This window comes from Akebia trifoliata, unplaced genomic scaffold (assembly GCF_017979445.1).
Source record: "Akebia trifoliata isolate Shusen 1 unplaced genomic scaffold, ASM1797944v1 Contig00579, whole genome shotgun sequence".
NCBI classification, from domain to species: domain Eukaryota; kingdom Viridiplantae; phylum Streptophyta; class Magnoliopsida; order Ranunculales; family Lardizabalaceae; genus Akebia; species Akebia trifoliata.
In genome coordinates this window covers 12,413-34,569 of record NW_028237116.1, presented here as the reverse complement: position 1 = coordinate 34,569, position 22,157 = coordinate 12,413, and the positions used below count along the sequence as shown (strand labels likewise).

Sequence of the window (22,157 nt, the reverse complement as noted above, 5' to 3'; positions counted from 1 at the left end):
AACATGATCCTTTTTCCTATATCTTTGAACAGTCCCTTCTTGTTCTTGGATGATAACAAAATGCTCCAACATATTTTGAAACCATGCTCCATAACAATTTCCCCAACCTAAGGTTTTTTTTTTTCTTAAACTATTTTGATAAAGTTTGCTTACATCGATAATACAAAATGAACTCTTAATACAAATAAACAAATTGGAGTAGTTGGATTAATCAAAATTACCAAAATAAGTAGTACAAATTTCACATTAGATAGTCACCCAGCATTGCACAATAGATGGTCACTAAAGAATTATTAATCAAAAAAAAAAAAAAAAAACTAAATATTTTTTTTATTTTTTACCTCAAGAACCCCAATGACGGTTCTGCAATTGCGTTGCTATTGCGAACCAGAGAATCGAGTGCCAATGTACTCTATTGCAACTAAGTACCTTTGAACTCTAGGGTTTTGGTTCATGACCTAAGGATTCTCAAGCTTTTCGTCTTCCTCTTTTGTCGCTAAGATGATCCTCTATTCTTGCGATCTTCGAGGGTTTTGATAGAGATGATTTAGAAGGAGAATTGAGGGCGCGTTTGGGTTCTTCAATTATGGTTTCAAAGTTCTTTGCAAAAGAGGGATTTGTGCGAGATCTATGCGAGTTTGAGATTGAACAGCTGTGCGCAGTTGTGTGAGATATTTGCAGATGAAGAAGAGAAGAATAGTAGCAGAGAGAGAGAGACCGACGAGACAGAGAGAGAGGTGTGAGAGAGCTACTGTGAATCGAACGAGCTGTGCGAGTGAGGTTTGTCGATGGAGAGAAAATAGAAACGATGGGCAGGAGCAAAACAGACATTTCACATGAACCGTTTATTCGGTATCCGATTCACCGGCAAACGTGAAAAAAGCTCTTCTTAACCGCTTCATCGATTTGCGTTTCAAATCGCAAATTCAAAATGCAACTTTAAAGTCGTGTTTGATTCAGCGTCAAAACTTGGCTTTACACCGCAAACGCTACAAAATTTGCGTTTTGAAGCTGTATCACCTTATGGCATCAAAATATAATGATCTGATGCTACAATGTCGTAGAGGTCAAAATTCAAGGGACTTTGATTATTATTATTATTTTTAAGTGAATTTATTTTTCATCATTGAATTTCAATTTTGAATTTGTGAGTTCAGTAGCTATCAATTTTGAAAACCTTGGATCAAGCCCCCCCCAAAATTAAAATCTAGAGGGTTGTTGTGTTGGATTGTCAATATAGTGATTGATTTGAACAAAAAATGACCCTTAGTAAGATTTAAATCTGTAAGGAAAATACTTTTAATTGGTAATCCATTTGAATTAAACGTATATCTCAAAACTAAAACGGTATTAAGAATTTCATCGTAATCTAATTTTTTTTAATCAAATGTTAAGCTGAGGTATGTCGTTCGTTCCGAACAGACGGAGTTTCCACATAACGTTAATTAACAGCGTCAATTATACAGCTGTCCGATTTTGAAATTTGAAATCCCGCCCGACATTTCTTAAAACTATACTCTCACCACCCTAGGAGAACGTTCTCTCTCTCTCTCTCTCGCTCACTTGTGTGCGAATCGTGAAGGGTTTCTCTCTTCTCCCCCAGTCATTGTGTCTGGGCGTTGGAGTTGAACATTGTGATGCAGAACGTTTTCTCTCTCTCTCAACGTTGTGTGCGAATCGTGAAGGGTCCCTCTCTTCTTCCCCAATCGTTGAGTTTGGGCGTTCGAGTTGAATGATGTGTTACAGAACGTTGTCCCTCTGTCTCTCAACGTTGTGTGTGAATCGTGAAGGGTCCCGCTCTTCTCCCCCAATCGTTGTGTCTCGACGTTGGAGTTGAACATTGTGTTGCAGAAAGTTTTTTGATGATCGGGCTTCAACAATGGAAGAGGATCGCACAAAAAATTGACGATTCTGGGGAAGTCAATGTGAAAGACGCAGATATTAGGGCATCCTGCAAAGATGGAAATTTCTTCACCTAAATTGGTGGAATCATATGGGCAAAGCCAGAGGGAAATACTGAGTTGGATTCAAAGCCCTTGACAGAGGCATCAGAAGTTCCATGGAGATATGGTTTGGACCAAGGAGGAAGTCCCGAGAGCATCAGAAAGGAATGTTTTCCCCTTCTCCCTTATCATTTTCTCAGGATTTCAACAATATCAGTTCAAGATCTATCTGATGGTTAGTATCATATCCTATCCTATCTTGCATATTTGTTCCGAGTTTACCATTTCAATAAATCTCTTATTGCGATAGATGGGATTGATATTGTTTTCGTTAAAAAACTTTTGCCAATAGATTTATGTGAGTAGATTTTGGAAAATTATTTACAATATGTTGAAGAGTAACTTTAATTTGACCCTTTATTATAGGATTCATTTGTAACAATACATGGAGCGAGATTTTGTTTTGTTATCTTTATACTAGTGACAACGAGCTTATGTGCCATTAAGATTCATGCCCAACACCACTCTATCTAAGCTTCTTAGGGGATTACTATGTACCCAAAGGGTTTTTGGTTCGTCTAGAATCAACAACAACAAACAGGGGCAGACTTCTGTTATATCCAGTTGTGAACTGAATCGGCTAGGCCAAGATAACCAACCTTGAGTTAGACGAGTTGTGTTCAGATCAGACATCCAAAGCCAACTTTCCCTAGCCGCTTTGTGCTGGGTTTACGGCAAGTAGTTCAACGGTATAGCCAAATACTTTCACGATGTTAAATAATGAAAAATCTATTCTATTGAATATTTATATCCTACTGCTTTAGTGCATGAGCTGAGTAGAGGATTGAGGAAAGTCCTTGATGCCTAGCCTAATAGGGGCTCTTTAATACAACTCAATTGAGCATCTTAAGGAGTTTTAGCGAAGAATAATGCATCTCTGTACTTTTTGTCACGTATGTTGTTGAGAGGGTTCATTAGATTTGTGTGTAGGTCAGTTAGTTATACACCTCTATCTACTAGAAAGCCTTTGGGTAATGCTCTATTGCTCACCTATAGGGGATAATTTAATCATAACAAAATAAAGATACTCCACACCTAGAATTTAATCTCTACGAAGTTTGTCATGTTTGATATTTTTTATGGAAGTCCCTATAGCTTTGATTTGGGTTCACTATTTCAGTTAATTCGTAATCTAGGATGAAGAGGTGTTGATGAGTAATATCATGTGGTCTTCTGAAATAGATGATTAATTTGTTACATGGAGCATGGCTATGGTTTTTGATAAATACATTGATGAAAGTGAGATTATGGGGTGGGATACGTGGAGTAGATCATATTGAGGTGTTTTGATGATTCATATGTTTTTGATATTTTTAAAAGTCCCTATGATCTTAAGGTGATCTTTTATTGAACATGATGAAAACTTTTGAGGCCAAAGATTTCGTTCCTACTATGTTGAGTCATTAATGTTCATATAAAAGTAATATTGATTTTTGGTAATAGCAATTTATCATTTCTTTACCCTAATCTGTCAATTGATATGACAAAGGATTAAAACGAGTTGATTTCTAGAGATATTTTAATTATGATGAAGAGTACTTTTTTGTGGACCTTTTAAAGATAGGATTATATGTAGTGAGATTGTTATCTTTGATTTGTACTTTGAAGGTAGTGAAGATTATAGCGTGAGATACATAAAACGAGATTCGATTGTGATATTTTGATGGTTCTGATTAAGTGTTATTTGATGAACATGATGACAACCCTTAGGGCTAAATATTTCAGATTCTGTTTGTTTAATGTTCTTATAAATCTATTATTGAATTCTAGGATTGGAAATGGAATGATTCCGAGTTGTTAGTTAAATAAATCTCGCTGGAGTGGGATGATGCAACCGATATTGTTTGTCAAAATATTATTCCAAAGGATTGTTGGGATTACAATTTGGTGAAATATTTTTGTGCATAGTCAATAGTAATTTCATGTGGCCCTTTAGAAGAAGGATTTCTATGATAAATGGAATAAGTTATGGTTGTTATCTATGTCTTGATGCGATGATAGTGATATTATGGAATGAGATCAAATTGTGGCCTTGATGGTTTAGATTGTATAAATTAAATGAATACTATTGTAATCCTTGCATTGATGATGGTGAGATCATTTGTGGTGCCTCGAGTAAGTAGATTTCTATGGCCTATGTTACTTGGAGTGAATATGGTTATAATCTATAAGGCTAAGATTAAATTGTGGTGCTCAAAGGGTTAAGATTGTGTGATATTACTAGTGAAAGTATATCCTTAATCCGTCTTTATTAGAAATGATAGAGATTGTAAGGGGACAAGGTTTCTGATTCAATTTGTTGCTGTTATGAATGCATTATTCAGTTTCCAATTGAAATTGGAGTGGTTCCAAATTGACTACTGCAATAACTCCTAATCGAGGAATACATGATCTCTTTTATTTTTGTTTAAGATTTATGCCAAAGAATAACAAGATTATATTTTAGAAGAAATATATCCAAAATAATATTTATAAGGACTTCTACACGTATGGTTAATCTTTGATGTGAAGCGTGACTATGGTTGTTGTTCTATATATTGATGGTATTTAGGATATGCTGTGAATAAATTCTCGTCTTGGGAGCTTTGTTTGTGTGAGATTGGTCTGTCCCAATAATTGTAGGTGATCATTGTTATGGATGACCTAGACTGTTAAGGTCAATTATTTGAAGGACAAATATCATAAGTGTTGTAGACGACAAATATGTTGTTTTGGAGACAAAAGTCAAGGTTCCAATGAAACCTTCTTGAAGTAGAAGATCAAAATTCAAGAGACTAAGCAAATTTCAACAAATGAAGCTCTAGCACACACTTTTTCTTGAACTAATGGACACTAGGATTAGGATTTGATGTTGGGATACAAATAGTTGTCAAGATAAAGGGTACCATTATGATTAGATTTGGTTCAAGACCAAAATTATGAAAAATTAGACACAAATAAAGTGCTTGAATTTTTGAGTGGAAAGGTAGTATTAAATTTGGAAACTTTTAATGGTTAGGGAAATGATGTTTGGAATTCAAGGTTTTTAGCCTAAGGCCTGATTAATGTGATTTGAGGATAAGCGTGGGGTTCTACTAGTAATTTGTTTGAACTAATTACAATAATATAAGGAAGAAATGGAAGGTGGGATATTAAGTAATTGACTAACTTGCTTCTCTAAGATATTAGGTGATATATTAAGTAAAGGCCTCTTTTACCCATTGTGACTCTTGTGCACATTATATTTGTAGAATATGTAACATTTCTGTTATTGATAATGAAACCATGTCGAAGCTATGGTAGATGAAGGTAAAAATCCTTCTTATGCTACGATAGACAACTTTCAATATTAGAAAAGAGCGAGGGTGACTGTGATTTTATGCAAGAATTTCTATTTGCTTTGCAAAATCTGGGTTGCATGGAAAGTGTTTTTTTTTTGTGGGCGAACAACGAAATTGTTTTTCTATTTCACACTGTTCTTAAAAAAAAATCTACATATTGCAAACCGAATGGAGCAATATATTACATAATATACAACACATGCACAACAACTAGTGTTTAATGAAAAGTGTTTTTTTTTTGTTTGTTTGTAGGTTCACAAGTTAATTGTTTACCTATTTCACACTTTTCTTAAAAACTTACACTTTCAAAGTGAAGGCGACCATACAATAGTAAATATATAACACATACATAAGCCCACTTGTGAAATGTTTAAACTTAATTATCATCATTTGAATAACACTCACAAAAAAAATCATGATTTGTGCAACAAATTTAGCATATTCAATTATATATAATTAAAAATACAATTTACAAATTAAAACTTAAAAAATTTCAATTCATTGGCTCATTATAATTGGTTTTTAGTACTAGCGATGTACTCTTCACATCGTTTTTAATATATTGTAGTATACCTTTCTAATTTTCTATTATTATTATTATTATTATTTTTTTCATTTTATTCGTTATATGGCTCTCTCATCATACATACTCTTTGTTTACCTACAGTTTTTGAAATACAGTTTTCTAGACTCTTTTTATAATAATAAAAAAATTAGTCTTTTTTTATGTAAGTTACTAGTATCCCTATCTGTATTGATCATCCCTTGATTCAAATTATATTCTAAGAATCAAGAGCAGTTTAGCCCATAGTGACAAAATCACAAAGTTTTCGAAAAAGATCCGAGTTTCAAAAAATTATGATTAATCGATTTAATCGACGATTTTTTGAAAAGTCACATTATTGTTTTTGGCATTTTGACGTATTACATTTTCATTAAATATTTAATGTATAAAATGCATATCTTGTTGTACATTTTATCCGATGTTTTCACGCCTTTACCAACTTTTGCCGTCTTTTTCCAAAACTTTCTCTTGCTGAATTATTTCCAAACCTTGATTTTTTCACTATGGTTGAGCCTATAGTATGGGTTAGATCTCTTTGAATCTCTATGGATAGCCTTTTTTACTAGTCTTCACTTAAAACGTGATTCAATAGGTTAGTCTTTGATGATCACAATGCACCCCTGTCTATTGCTAGTAAGGATTAGATTCTGGCCATGTTGTAGGTTTTATCACTATGTGACCCTATATGTATCCTTGGACTGAACTTCCTTAGTTATTTTCTTATGGGTTAGTGTGAAAGTCATCTGAAAAAGCTTATCCCCCGAAAATTTCAATGCAAAATCTTAAAAAGGAGGATGAGAAAAAAAAAGTGAAAAATGAAAGAAGCCCAAAAGAAAAGAAAAAAAAGTAATACATTAGTGTGAAAGCCGTCATTGGTATGTGCCAATGGAAAAGGCTGCCTAATAGTAAACTCTGGGTTGAAAAATGATGATATCCTGAAGTTCAAAAGTGTGAAAACATAAGGGCTAAAAAAGACATCCTCCGAAATTTTTATTGCAAAATCATAAAAGGGGGATAAGAAAAAAAAAACCACACGAGTGGTGGAGCAGTGGTTGAGCGATTTGGGTATGCTCCCCAGAGTCGTGAGATTGAGTCTCCCTACTTGCGGTTTTACTCTATAAAATAAAGAGTAACCACCCGAGTGGTGGAGCAGTGGTTGAGCGACCTAGGTTTGCTCCCTAGAGTTGTGAGATTGAGTCTCCCTACTTACGGTTTTACTCTATAAAATAAAAAGGAATCACCTGAGTGGTGGAGCAGTGGTTGAGCGACCTAGGTTTGCTCCCTAGAGTCGTGAGATTGAGTCTCCCCACCCGTGATTTAACTCGATAAAATAAAAAAGAATCACCCTAGTGATGGAGCTGTGGTTAAGCGACCTGGGTTTGCTCCCCAGAGTCGTGAGATTGAGTTTCCCTACTTGCGGTTTTACTCTATAAAATAAAGAGTAACCACCCAAGTGGTGGAGCAGTGGTTGAGCGGCCTAGGTTTGCTCCTTAGAGTCGTGAGATTGAGTCTCCCTACTTGCGGTTTTACTCTATAAAATAAAAAGGAACCACCCGAGTGGTGGAGTGACCTAGGTTTGCTCCCTAAAGTCGTGAGATTGAGTCTCCCCACCCGTTATTTTACTCAATACGCCTGTTTGTGGTAGCAGGGTGTATCTGTAAGGATTAGTCCCACTTTCAAAAAAGAAAAAGAAAAAAAAGTGCATCTACCCTAGACACTAGCTAGGATTGATCGTTCATTGGATTGCATTTAGTTTCCATAGTGATCTAACCTGCATATTGGCCTAAAATCTAAACCTGCTCTAGGATAGTTCAGTTCACCATTTCACCCAATGATAACCAACATTGAATATTGTTTTAACGGATGACTAGTAAAAACGACTGTCTCAATTATTCATTGACTCTAAAACATTCACTGTTTGCTTCACTGTCTCTTTTGCCTTTGTCCACTATTTATTATGGTGATTGAATGATCTATATTCATTAAGGGTATTTAAATGTTGCATATCATTTGTGTGGGTTGTCTTTTATGAGAGAGTTGTTATGTGAGAATGAGTGATTAAAAGAGGCTCTGTTTGGTTTGCAACAACTATCTTTAATGGAAAGTGTTTTTTTGTAGGTAAACAAAATTATTTTCGTATTTCACACTTTTCTAAAATAATTCACAAACGTTGCAAACAAAACAGAGCTATGCACTATTAACATATACAACACAAATGGAAGACCACTTACGATATATACAAGTTTTCTTTTGTCATTTTATTAATATCTAGTAACAAATTAAAATATAAATGTTGTTAGTAAAAAGAAATAAAATTTGAAAAAATTGTGTGTGCATTTGTAAATAAATCGACATATCCACCCATGATAATTGCAAACTTTTTTATAATTGTGTGAAGTATAAATTCGTATGTTAACAAATAAACTGTTTGGATTGTGACTGTTAGTTTTCATAAAAACTGTTGTTTAAGTATTTAAGAATGCATAAACTCAAATTTTTAAAAAACTAGCCTATTTTAGTTAAGTTACTCGTGATTTGTGGTATTATGTACTTGTTATGTACTCTACACATTCAACTCGGATTAAGGCACATCAAACCATGTTCGATCCATTTTTTAAGTTTGGATCTACTCGAAGGTTCCAAACCCGCTAAACTGGGATTTCAGATCACTTAGATTTTAGGTCATGTCATACCCATTTTATGCCATACGTTTTAGTGGAGATTTACCATCTCAAGTTTCTTGACAAACAAGATTTTGTTAGGAGTTTGATTTATTGACCAAGATTGCTTAAGACAAAGATTTTGAAGTAATTGTGCCAAGTGGAAGTGGGAACCAACTTTGTAAAAGTTGTATAGTACCATGGACTCACATCATTTGGTGCCTAAAATAGACAAAAATTTGGTCAAAAAGAGTAGTACAAGCAAGAGAATTGAAGAAGAAAACACACAATGGAAGGAATTTAGAAGAAATAGGACAAGAAACGGCTTTTAAAGCAACCATTTGCTTAAATAGCGAATGGTAGAGAATTTTTCTATGTTTTATTGGGGTATTTTTGTAACTTCATTTTTCTTTTTGTAAGAAACTCTCCTATTAGTCTATAAATAGGGGAATTTTGTAGATATTCAGAGAGAACTTTTTTGGAAGAAAAATAAAGTGAAAATTGTGTCAAAGAGTAGTTTGAGCTTCTCTTATTGGATTTTAGTTGGGCCTTAACTATATTTTTTTTTTATAGATAGCCTAAGATATATTTTGGTGAGTAATTTACTTTCATTTCCTATTTTATAACTTATTTGTTCTTTAAATTAATGGATTCAAACCTTCTTTCCACTTTTTCTTCGTTCATGCTTCACAAGATGGGATCACAATCACCTCTTTCTCTTTGCTTTCCTTGATTCTCTTGTTGTTTTGGTTGGATAAGGAATACCCCAAAGAGAGGGAGAACACTTTCTTGGTTTGGCCCTATAAAAAACCAAGCACTTTTTGAATCTAGGACTCTTGTCAAGTGTCAAGGTTCTAAGTTTCCTAAGTACAAACCTCAACTCGTTGAGTGAGGTGTTGCCTCTCCCAAGAGTCAAGAAGGTTTTGGAGTTTAGCTTAGGGAAAAATTTCGTGTGACGTTTGAAGTGAACCTAAATTTGGATAGTGAACACCAATAACCTAGAGTAAAGTGGATGTAGTCAATTTGCCAAACCACTATAAATCAAGTGTCTCATTCCATGTATGCCATATCTTGAATTCCATTCCATGATCGTCATGCTTTAAGTTTCATCTTCTAAGGGTTGCCTATCACTTAGCTTAATCTTTAGACCTTGATTGCCTTGGTGTTTCGGTAAGTAGCTCTAGGTGACTTGAATTTGTCATTTGACCTACCTAGAGAATTTAGGCGTTTTAAAAGAAAATTTTAATCCTAACGATAATGACAGATACTGCCCATGATGATGTTTATCAGGAACATGAAGTGATCATGATCATGACGATGATAATAACCATGATGAAGATGATCATGAATAGTTTAGATAATTTGCGTTGTATATTGCTCAAGATGGTTTTGACAGGAAAAAAATTACTCGCAATATAGATCCCAAATAGATGGACAAGATTCAAGCCTCCTCCAAAATATTCCTACTTTACGTTCCGACTCCAATTGAATTTACCTGTTAATGGTTTTAGATTATGGAATCATGGTTAAGGAAAAGGGATTCTGCTACATTGCGTTTGTGTTTGCAATATACTAGCTTGGACGTTTAATGATGATTGACTATCATGACTTACAGTCATGGTTGGCAACAAAATTATTTGGGCCACATCTGAATTTGAAAAAGTAAACAATCCATATGAATTCAGGCCTGCCTTCATCTTGTCTAGACATCCAGTTCCATTTGAACTACCCAAAAGAATCACAGATAAAATGATCAATAATGTCATTCTACAGATCACAAGCCAACATACAAATGGTGTTTCGTCTGGCAGTTATCAAAGTTATGCGCAATTAAATATGATTTGCCACTAGAGAGGAGCTCCTTTGCATAAATACTCTACTTCCACCGCACCTGTGGCTAATGTCTATTTTCCTCTCGCATTTTTGGATTTGGCATTGCCTCCATGCCAGATCTTTCCCTCCTTGTTTTTTCTAATGGCATTTTAGGTTGATACCTACACAAAGGACCTTAGGAGTTTTTCATTGGGCCATGCTTATAACAAGGACCAAGCAAACTTTTCCTTGGCCATGCTTACAACAAGAACCAAGTAAAATTTTGCTTGGACTGTATTTACAAGGATCTAACAATGTTTCTTTGATTTTCTCTAATCTTCTTTTGATTGGTTTGAGTGCTAGCTTGTTGCTCAACTTTCCCTGGATTTCTCTATTTTCTTGTTGCTCAACGTTGTTATGCTCGGTGTGCTCACCAACAAAAGGTATGGATCCTCGTTACTTATGTTTTTTCTATTAATTTGCAACTATTGTGTGTCCCATTCTAGACATTTTTGGATCACATTTTTTTTGCTAATTTGTTTCCAACATCACTTGATATTCAATATGTAGGATGGATCTCCAAACTTGCATTTTAGATGGTGAAATCATAGAAGATATATTATTGATGGGAGTGTATTATTATGAGGTAACTTTGTTTGGCTCCCGGACCTGACCTTATATATATATATATATATATCACCATGATTTTCGTCATAGACAAATACACAATCCCAACAGTTAAAATGCAAAATCCAACAATCGGGCGTGTCTTATCCTTATGATACATCTTTTATCTTAACCATTGGATTTGTTTATTTTAACAAAAGGGATTGTGTTTGAGGTTCGGATTTTGGTTCCTTTCATTGTATATGGCATTTTGTTTTGTAGTTTTGCCCGTGTTTGTAATTTCATTCTTCTTTCTTGTGTTTAGGAGGTGTTGCCGGCCTTTTTTGTGATACTGTGTAGGGCTTTGCTATGGAAAGTTGGAAGCAAGAGTTTTGACATTTGTTATTCCCACAGTACTTCTTGTGCGCCAGGTATTTTTTCCACTCAAGTTCTTCATCACTGATATTAAGAACTCCATTGAAATAACTTGATTTTTTGGTGAAAATTAGAAATACAACAAGTTTTCAAACTGATGCTATAATCCCCTTCACTTCGGGCTTCCTTGCAAGACTAATGGAAGATGGACTGCTTAGAAAATCAGAATTGTACTCTTGTGAAACCACCTGTGGATCTTGTCAATTGGTTTTTTTTTTTCCTTATATGTTTTTAACTATTTAAATATATAATCTGGTGAAAGCATCTTCTAATCCACTTTAGTTTATTGTTTATAATGTTCATTTTCTTGTCTTACAAATATGAGGTGGTTCTGAACTTGGAACTAACACTTTGCTCCGTAGAACGTTGTTTGATCATGCTCTGGGTTCAATTGTTTGAATGTCTTTCTTGTGTTAAAACTTATTTGACATTTTTCTGGGAAGCATGCCATCATGGTGTGTATATATGGTACATATATACATATAGGTTCAGGTTTCAGTGACTTATGAAAAAAACACATGATCTGTTTGTGGTGGAAGGACCTCATCCTCGGGATTAGTATATTCGAGATGTGTTATCAAGATATGTTTAGATCCCTACCTTTGGATTTTGTGTTTATTCATGGTTGGGATCATTTGTTTTCTTTCAAGTCGTTCTTCACAAGTTTATGTGTTTATATGTTCTCTTATGTATGTTCTCTATTGGAGGCATGTCTTAGGTACATAATTATGTGTAATTCAGTATGTTTTCTCAGCTTGAGTAGTGAAGAGATAAACAATCGATGCATATGAGGATAGCTGTTTGTTAATGGTCCCTGTATGTATCCAATGAGAAGTTGCTGAAGTTTTGCTTGAAGGCATTCAACACAATGCTAATCATCATCATCAAAGCCTTGTACCGAAAATTCCCAAGAAGCTTCTTAAACCAAAATTCCCAAGCTGGATTTTCTCAGTGAAACTTGTAGTAGATGCTGCCAATGCTATACGTGACTATTAGCGTCAGATTTTTGAACTGACCCCTATTTTCAAAAATGTTTGGCTCTCTTTAGGATTAGGGCCTTCGGATATATATCTAGATAGATAGATAGAGAGATTTTTTTATAGGAATAGGATTAGTATTAGCAAATGTAATTGGGTTCAAGGGGGTTAGTCATTTTTTTGTGTTAAAGATTCACTGGTTTCTCTGAGATGCTAGAACTGAATTTTTTTGGTTGTAGAGCGATCCATTTCTAAGCAAGAAGGGTGATCCGGAACTACATACCATTCCCATCCTTTCAAAATGGTGGATGGTTACTTTTCTATCTTTAGCTTGATAAATCCGAAATGTTCCAAGTACTCACTATCCTTAGATAATCTCTTTGTATTTCACATCTTTTATATGTATTACTACTACATGATAAACTTCATACTTTATCATTTTTTTTCCGCTGCTATTGAGTTTACATGAAGCTATCATAGAAGGATCTCCTTCAACATGCATTTGCAGTGCAACAACAAAAATTCTTGGGGGTATGCTTCTTGGGAGATCATTAGTTGGAATTGGGATGGTTCTTGGTCCATCTGTTGCATCTCTCTATGTGACTGAGGTAGGGAAGATGGTTCTACTGTTGCTATATGACTATTGGGTGAAAATTTTGTTGGTCCTTAAAGTTATTATGTATTCTTTCCTTGTCTACATAAACAGGTTTCAACTTCTTTTGTGAGGGGTACTTATGGAAGCTTCAGTCAGATTGCAAGATGTCTGGGACTTATGGGGGCTCTGTTTATTGGAATCCCTGTCAAGGAAATTGAGGGTTGGTAAGAAACATGTACTAAGATTCAATGACCTTGAATTCAATGATTATTTTGTACTTGATTGTTGTCAGGCGAAGCTTCGGAGTGAACTGTTAATTGTAATATTTCCAATATTCTTTTTTAATTCCAATTGCATAGGTAGCAGGTGTGTTTTTGGGTGTCTGTCATTCCAGTTGCAGTTCTTGCTTTTGGTAGGAGGATCCCATGTCAAATCTGCAATTGCAGAACTCCTAAAGTCAGATAGAGGAGATGGCACAAACACTATAAAGCTCTCAGAGTTGCTCTATGGTGGCCACTTTAGAGGTACCTATGTTATTATTACATTGATGCACTTATCTGTTCCTAAGAAATTTATGCACACATTTCCTTTCCCCATAAAATACTTTGCCATTCACATATGTAGTTAAATAACCAGATATCATAGATGCTGTCATTTAACAATAAGAACTAAACAAATCCCTTGTAAAAATCCGACCCTTTGCCTTGTCTCGGGTGTGCTTTGCATGGCAGGTCAAAAAATCCCTTATAAAATATATATATTTTGTTTTGTTTTGGAGGGGAGATTGCACATGGCTTTTACCTGGGTTCTCCTCTCCTTTGTTGTGTGTTTTGCTTCTAGTTTACTTCTATGATCTTTATGAATTGTGCATCAACAAGTAATAGGTTGTTTGTGATACTGATGCTCTTTGAAGAATTGGCGAAGCAGGATAAGCACTACTTGTTTCATAAAAAGGAAAAACAATAAAAAAATTGAAGCCTCAGCTAGGAACGTACATACAAAACTGGTTTAGATTCATTTAATTATACATTATATATATATATATATATATAGAAGTACTTGGGTAATCCTACATATCGACCATAGAATTTATGCTTTTCAGCACACTCGTCACATGTACATGTTTTCTGTCATTTGGTTGAGGTATTCTATGTATCCTCAGCATATATATAATCCCTTCTACTATTATCTCTATTAACTAACTTAATAAGAGGCCGAAGGGTACTTGCAGAAACAACCAAATTGGCACTTTTTTTTAACCTTGTATAGGTATGTAGTTATTATTTACTCGGTTTGTGCCTTCATCTCTGTGAAAAGGATGTGTCAAGCCCCATGGAAGTTTCCCAATATTCAACATGGTGCTGTGGGGTAGTATTGTTTTTTCAATTGAAGCTTTAAGTCCAGCTCAAAGGTGCTGTTGATAGAGCACCGAAGATCCTTCTATGATAGTTTGTTTTTCTTTTTATATTTATAATAATATATCTGGCATTGGGCAGCATGCATATGGAGTAACATTCATTCTTTCATATTATCAAAGGTAATGTTGCAGTTTATGCGAGTCACCAGTAGTTTTTTTTGTTAAATTGTGGTAATAATGAACTATTAATTCAGATGATAAAATTTGTATCAACATGATGCCACATATCTAGCCTAAATTCCCTTAATGTAACCCAAAGTTGTCTTAATTTAGGTGTATAGAAACACACAAGAGAACACCCAACACACACTTTCCTAAGAGGTACATTCTTAGAATGTTAAACTCGAACAAGGATTGAATTGCATGGTGTTTACACTCTATGGCTCCAGCTATTGCTGTCCTTAGTTGTTGAGGTTGGTTGAATTTGATTCTATTGAGTTGTTAAGAGATCATTGTGGAACCCATATGTTTTGCTGAAATTGTTTTAGCTTATTATACTGTTGTGAAGTTGTTGTATGAGAATTTAATAGCGAATCTGGACTAGAGGTGGAATTGACCTGAACAAAAAACTGGTGGCATATTTGCAGCAGTATGGGATAATATGTCGAAGAGAGTAGCCATGAGCTTTGAACTGTTGGAGAAGAATTTGCAGCCAGGCATGCATGCATTAGATGTTAGTTCAGGTGTGTTCTACTTTCTCCATTTATTGTTTTCTCATGTTATTCATTCCATAGCTATAAATTCCATTCTGATCTATGTTATCTGTCTGTATTGACGTTTAATGGGGCATGGTTCCTCTCTTTTTATCTCTTATATTTTTTAGAGTTCTTGGGCATAAACAGCTGCTCATTAGTTTTACCATTTGTTTCAACTGAGCGAACTGTTCTATACCGAGAAAATTTTTCTGGAATGTACTCTTTATGGGCCTTTTCAATGAATAAGGAACTTACTTATGAGAATTTATCTCGATATCTGGTAGCACTACCATTAGGTTAGACAAGTAATTGTTCTTTGTGATACTTAACCTTTATTTCTGAGCTTCGTGTTTGCTTTTCATTCTATTGAATACCATGCACGATTCCTTTCGCTTTTCATTCTATTGCATCATTAATATAATCAGATTTATTGGCAAACTACAGAATGCTAAACTGAAGAGAAGCTTAAAGTCCCACAGTGTGGATGTTGTATGCCTTAACTTGGAGGAGAATGGACAACCAATAGGGGTATGAAGTTAACTTGCTATATATATATATATATTGTATCTGATGCTCAGTGATCATCATTTCTTTGCTAAATGCACAAGTAGCTTGTCAATTCTTGAAATGTATATGATTTAGTGAATTTGTTCCATTTGGATCTAATTGCTTCTTCGAGTACGTTCCTTTCATGGGTCATATATAAATATGTATAAATTTGTGCCTTTTTTTTCTTTTTCTTTTTCTCTAAAGTCTAAAAAGTGCTGGAAGCTCTCCACCATTTTAATATTCTAAGAGATAAGTGTATGCATCCTGTTTTATCTTACCTTTTCCTTTCAAGACTGCAGTTCACCTAACTTCTCCTCTGATAAACATGCGTGCTGATATGGACCATTCTAAGTAACTCAAGCCATTTAACTTTATAGTTACAATGTAAAGGCTAGGGTTGTCCAACTAACCTGTCATAAAAGAGGTCTTACTGTGGGATATGGAAGTCTTCCCAGCTTCATCTCTGTTGTTATCCCTGGACTTGTCTGATCATTGTGAACCAATGTCATTTCACATGATATACACAAATCAGCCACATTCCACCTTTGGTTTAGACAGATTAGCACAAGTCGACTGCATTGCATTGTTGCTTTAAACAAATTAGCCACTCTTCATTTTTTATTTACACAAACCAACCACACAACACTTCTTCTACCCACTTTTGATCACATTAGCGAACTTTTATAGACTTTACAATCACCAAGACCATAAAAATAGGTACGAAAATAAACATTCCGAGATATTCCCTTAACATCAACTTTTCAGATTCAATGTTTTGTTCTTGTCTCGGCCAAAACCAGAATGTTATGCCAAAACATTCAAAATATTTGAAACACTCGTATATTTTGCATTAACTGGTTTATTACCATCAAATGCTTAGATTGAATTTTGACCTGAGAGATCTAATCGAGGAAGCTTTTGTATGGTGGGTCAGTTTTTTTGCTACTTTATGAGTTCCTAGGTACTTTTTGGTTACTCTATAAAGTTGCAGATTATGGATTGTCATGTTTGTAATTCATGGTTGCTTGTTAAATTTATGAAAGTTGATGAAGAGGGGCATTTGGGTCTTTTCATTTGGTAGTTGGGGTCAGGGTCATCAATTTCAAAACATAGGGGTATCTCCAATACTCAGCAACACATGAGGGGGGCATGTGTAAAATTGATTTTTTTTTCTAAAGTTCTTATAGCGACGGCCACAACCGTAGTTAAAAACCTAATTTTTTTAAAGAATTTTTTTTTAAAAAAAAGACTGTAGTATTTCATTATGTATTTTATTTGATATTATTCGCAAGGTCGTTGCTTCCATCTGCACTAATTTTTTTCCTATTTAGTTTTTTTGGTAAGAGATGATTTTTTTAGATTAGGAAACTTTGGGAGTACTGGATTTTGTTGCTACTTCCGCTGCTTCTTCGATAATTGATTTTGCATTAAAGCATATGTACATTTGATGGTAGCCTATTAGATTCCTAGATTCTTAGCTATTGGATCGAATAATCTGTCTGCTTAATTATTATTCGATATAATGACAATCACAATTTGCTTCATCCCTAAACACATAAAGCTTGATATCCAATGTCTTGTAGAATACTTTTGGACTCAATAACCCAATAAGTGGTTCTATACGCATTCATTCAACTTGATTTGTAGGTCTTATCAATACACATTCACAAAGTACTTCCGTATTTCTACTTTTTGGTGGTTGTATTGTTTTTCTTTTGATAAACATTTTATCAACTTGTGTACCTTTTTGCCTTCACCATTAGCTACATTTGAGGTATTTTGTTTGTCATTTTAATTTTCATTTTCATGTTAAGATAAGCTACTGCAAGTTATTTCTTACGATTAGTTAGGTTGCTCTCTTATTTTTTAGTCCCTCTCAATGAAGGTTGCCTCTGTGAACCCAATGTCTTTTGTTTGCTTATATTTTTCATTTTTATTGTTAATGAAGATGATGGGTTCATTATTTTTAACATTAAATTTTAGAAAACAAAGTAGCTTGGCCTCACCATTGCAATCTAATGCACCAATCTAGCCCTACTAGGGATGGCAATTTTGCTCCCTCTCGCCGGTGCCTCTACCGACCCCTAGAGGGTCGGTTTTTCACACTTTTAAATGATTTTGGGGCAGTTATGTTAGTAGAAATGAAAAAAATCAATTCCATTTCGGGGCGGGGACGGTTTTGATGTACCCCGCCCCAATTATATTTATATATATTAGATCTCATGGTGAAACTTAGATTAAATTAATTTTATTTGCTATTTACCTACAAAAAATCTTCCTAGGTTTTAAATATGTCCAAAATAAATCAAGAGCATTTCTTTCTGATTAATGGAGAGGTTTAATTGTAAAAGAGCAAGTGAGGTTTGGGAAAATGAAGAAAACATCTTGCATCTCCGTCATTGGGTCTCCTTTAGAGGACAAACATTGTGCAGAATAGGTAGCTGATGAATTTTTTTCCCCTTCAATTTCTCATGGTACCTAGTGTGTTGATTTTTATGAATGGCATTGGTTTTGTAGTTAGAGGAATGATTTACTATTGGAGGGCTTTGAAGCGTCAAGCTTTCCTTGACATGGCTTTTGAAAGTGGTAACCACAAGAGAACTTCTGCAGTGTTTCTAGTGATTTGGTTAATTTTTTTTGGGTGATTATGTTGTGATTCTTTTCATTTTGAACCTGTAGAGATTTTGGAAAGGTACAAATAGTTACTGTTCCATCAGAGGAAGAGAAGAAGAGCTAGAAATCTCTCTATGTTCAACTAGAGGTTGTGGCTAACATGAAATTCACATATGTTGCTACTTGTCAGAATTTTGAAAATCAGAAGTAATGTGGAGATTGTTGTGAGACAGACATTCTTAATTTGATGGTTAAGTACATTTTCTGTTTTATAAAGTCAACTAACGTTTTCTGAATTTCATGTTTGCTACAATTTTCTATTTGTTGTATGGGCCTTGTGTAGTTTTATTTGTTTTATGTGAAATGTTATATCATGGGAAGGGTATTGCAAGATAGGATTCTCACAGAACCACACTATAAGAAAAATGATCTATAGCAATGGCTTGGAGCAACGGTCAGCTATAATCTGTTGTTGTAGACTATTTAGCTACAGCCAAAACTTAAGCTGTCTTACTTAAATAAAATACTCTCTCACTTGGACTCTCCCTTTCTCTCCCAAACTCACTCTCCTCACGGGTTAGTAAATCCATTTAGCTATTTCTCTTTGATCTCTCTCTCTCTTCGGGATTCTTTCTTCGATTTGCTCTCTCTTTCTCTCTTCGATCTGGTCTGATTCTCGGATTCCTCTGTATTTATCTCTCCTTAAACAATATCGCGCTGTCTCTACTCGATCTGGTTCATCTTCTCTAATCAATCCATCAAGGTTACTCTCTTTCCCTCTTCGCCATTTTCTCTTCGATTTGCTCTGTCTTTCTCTCTTCGATCTGGTCTGATTTTCGGATTCCCGTATATTCATCTCTCCTTAAACAATATCGCGCTCTCTACTCGATCTCTTCGATCTGGTTCATCCTCTCTAATCGATCCATCAAGGTAACTGTGTGTTTGTGTGTGTGTGTGTGTGTGTGTGTGTGTGTGTGGTGTGGTGTGTGAGTGTGTGTGAGTGTGTTAGTGTGTGAGTGTGCTGTGGATCTAGGGTTTGCTGAAGACTTGAAAGTTTGATATTATTTCTTCTACTGATTCAAGAGATCTAGGGAATCAATTTTTCAGGTAATTAGAGAACTATATATATCAAAAGAGAACTATATACAATCAATTTTTTTACTGATTGTATTTCGATTTTACTTCATTTTGTAGTTAGGATATATATCAAAATTTGCCTTTCATGTTGAATTTTGTTAGAAAGTGATTAATACAAATTTCTCTTTGTTTGTTTTGCATATGTATGTATGTGTTGTTATTTTGGGTTTATTAACAAGTTTGTAATATATGCTGAATTAGCATAGCATTGGTTCAGCTTTACCGAAATCCACATTGTTATTGATATCCAAGTCACTGAGTTAAATCTTCCTTAATGTGAAGTACTTGTATTATGGTGATCTTGATGTTGTGATTTGTGAAACAAGAACTTCATTAAAATTAGATTGGCAAGAAGTAGATCCTTGTTAAAGAGCTCTGAAATTATTTATTTTCAAGGAAATTGGAGTCGAACTTACTAATTTGATTTTCTGATCACTTGGATTTCCTTTTAATTATAGTAACCATTTATCTTCCATCGATGGTCTATGCTTGTGGGATCCCATAATGGAAAATCTTCATTTATTCATAATCTGGTCTAAAGATGTATGTAAAGAGTTGTGTCTCATGTAACTCTAAATGAATGTAAATATTTTGGCTTAGTCTTTGTATGGTCACCTTTGTGATAATAGATGGATGGGTTATAACCGTGGCATCTTTCGGTGACTCGCATTGCATACTTGAATCTGTTGAAGGTGCTGTATATTATTTATCAACAGATCATAGGATTTGAAGAAGCTCATGGATTCTTGTTCGGGGCTTGCTAAGGAACCATGTTCATGTGCTTTGTATTAAAAGATTTCAACCTTGTAAGCTTTATACTCAAATAGGTCTGGGAGTTTAGTTGCCATTTTGAGAGTCTTGGGATAAGTTCTCCTCAAATATTCTTCCTTGTAGTTACAATCTCCACTTTTTATTTGTTACACTTGCTTGTTTTATACCAAGCTTCTATATTTTGTGGTTGACTTTAAAAAAATCAGTTACAACTAAACTTCAGTGGGTAATTTTCATCTTCTATTTTGCTGAAGTTTCTGCATCAAATTCTTCATGGTATCGCCTACTGCCATTCTCATAGAATACTCCACCGAGATTTGAAACCACAAAATTTACTCATAGATCGTCGCACCAATGCTCTGAAGGTTGCAGACTTTGGATTAGTTCGGGCATTTGGTATTCCTGTGAGGACATTTACACATGAGGTATTAATGTTCACTGAAAACATTTTTGTGGTTCTCTTGCTTTATTAATTTCTTTAATCTCATTTTGGTTTCTGTTTGCGTGTGTGTGTGTGTGTGGAGAAAAGAGTTCAAAAGGGAAATCTTCTATGGGAAATCTTGCAATCATTTCTAACTTGGTTACTTTGTGTGTTTGCAGTGCGTGTCGTTGTGTTTGGATTTCACATACAAGTATTTCTTTTCAAGCCAAAGGTAAGTTTGTTTTTCATTTTAAAATTCCTTCTTGTTATTTGCAACTTTCATAGTTTCGGCATTGCTGGCCTTACCATCTTCTTATAGAATCTTCCTTTTAGTTTGGTTTTTATTTGTCAATCATTGAGATGTATTTTCATGGGCAGCCCCCTTCTTTCTCTCTCTCTCCCTCTTACTTACTTTGGACTTCAGATGGTATATAATTGACTTTCTTATGTACAAGTTTTACTATTTAATTTTAAGCCACTGTCAATCCCTTATATATATGTGCTACTTGTCAATCCCCAATCATGTCACATTTTCTCTGTAATAAAAAACTTACATGGACAACTCTTTTGGCATTAGGTTGGTATTTGCATATATTAGTGGCTAAATGACAACAACGTCACGGAGTCTATTATTTATTGTAGGTTCACCTTTGTAATTTATAACCTACATTACGTCTGATGAATATTTTTTTTCTTTTTTGGTTGATGTCTGATGAATATTATTGGTTCATTTAATGATTTATACTTGTTTGTTTCTTTGCTTTCTTTGATCAATATTATTGGTTCATTTAATGTTTCTTTGATAAATTTTACTTATCAGAAAAGAGAAAAGTGGTTGCTCCCACACCCTCTCTGCTTCTGCATTGCATGTTCCACTATGCTGTTGGTAAACCATTCCAACAGTCTACTCAATTGAATATTTTTAAATGAAAAATGAGACATGCTCAACAGACAGAGACGAGAGAAAAAAAAGGGACAAATGATAGGTAAGTAACTTACGTGATAATTTTAAAGAATGGCTCCAATATGTGAACAATAATAATAATAAAAAAAAAGATAAGTTGAAAGAATCGAAAAAAATGTTGTCGTTTAGTTATCCTTTTTTTAAGGAAAAATTACTTAGCAGTCTCTATGGTATAAACATCTTTCTAAATGCATACTAAGTTTTGATGCAGTATCTTAAGGACCTAGTTAGCAATATATTTCTTTCTTAATGCACACTCACCTCGACAAAATATTATCTTTTATGGTCGAAATTGACAATTTATTATCATTGATTTTGATGATTGCAAAAGGTCGATCTTGACGATTGGATTAAAGGTTGATATAATGATTTGAATTGTCGATCCTGGGGATTTGAATGTTCAAATCCCGGCCTAGCAGCGTCTTGTCTCGTCCGTGGACATGACTGAGTTGTCTCGAATGAGTCAAACTCATCTTGTATGGGATAAATCATTTAACTCGGTTTATCTTGATAAAATTTGTGGGAATCCTGACATCTCAACGGTCATGTTGACGAACAGCCTCCAGCATTTTAATTAAAAATTATTTTCCACACCCAAATTTCAAATCCAAAGCTCT

The 22,157-nt window shown here is 34.6% G+C and overlaps 1 protein-coding gene across 2 annotated transcripts; it reads left to right on the top strand.

Annotated features, from left to right (window-relative positions):
* Nucleotides 1–1,595: 1,595 nt before the first annotated feature.
* On the top strand, nt 1,596–21,174 carry LOC147381312 (uncharacterized). Of its 2 annotated transcripts, XM_086430597.1 has the most exons (11): nt 1,596–2,178; nt 10,724–10,803; nt 10,931–11,006; nt 11,292–11,397; nt 12,887–12,986; nt 13,085–13,197; nt 13,390–13,497; nt 14,978–15,073; nt 15,530–15,613; nt 20,410–20,580; nt 20,756–21,174. In XM_086430597.1, exons 1-5 carry the CDS (start codon nt 2,068–2,070, stop codon nt 12,931–12,933), a joined length of 420 nt encoding a protein of 139 aa, XP_086286723.1. In that variant the 5' UTR covers nt 1,596–2,067; the 3' UTR covers nt 12,934–12,986; nt 13,085–13,197; nt 13,390–13,497; nt 14,978–15,073; nt 15,530–15,613; nt 20,410–20,580; nt 20,756–21,174. The 2 variants fall into 2 exon arrangements, with proteins under 2 accessions (XP_086286723.1, XP_086286722.1); XM_086430596.1 differs by lacking the exons at nt 20,410–20,580; nt 20,756–21,174 and having other exon boundaries at nt 1,597–2,178; nt 11,292–12,986; nt 13,085–13,497; nt 15,530–16,914.
* The last annotated feature ends 983 nt before the right edge of the window (nt 21,175–22,157 follow it).

Excerpts from the sequence above, each read along its gene's own strand:
- LOC147381312 (XM_086430596.1), top strand. The coding sequence starts at position 13,113 with ATGGAAGCTTCAGTCAGATTGCAAGATGTCTGGGACTTATGGGGGCTC. Across the intron at positions 13,498-14,977 it reads CTATGGTGGCCACTTTAGAG|CAGTATGGGATAATATGTCG; the intron begins GTACCTATGTTA and ends GCATATTTGCAG.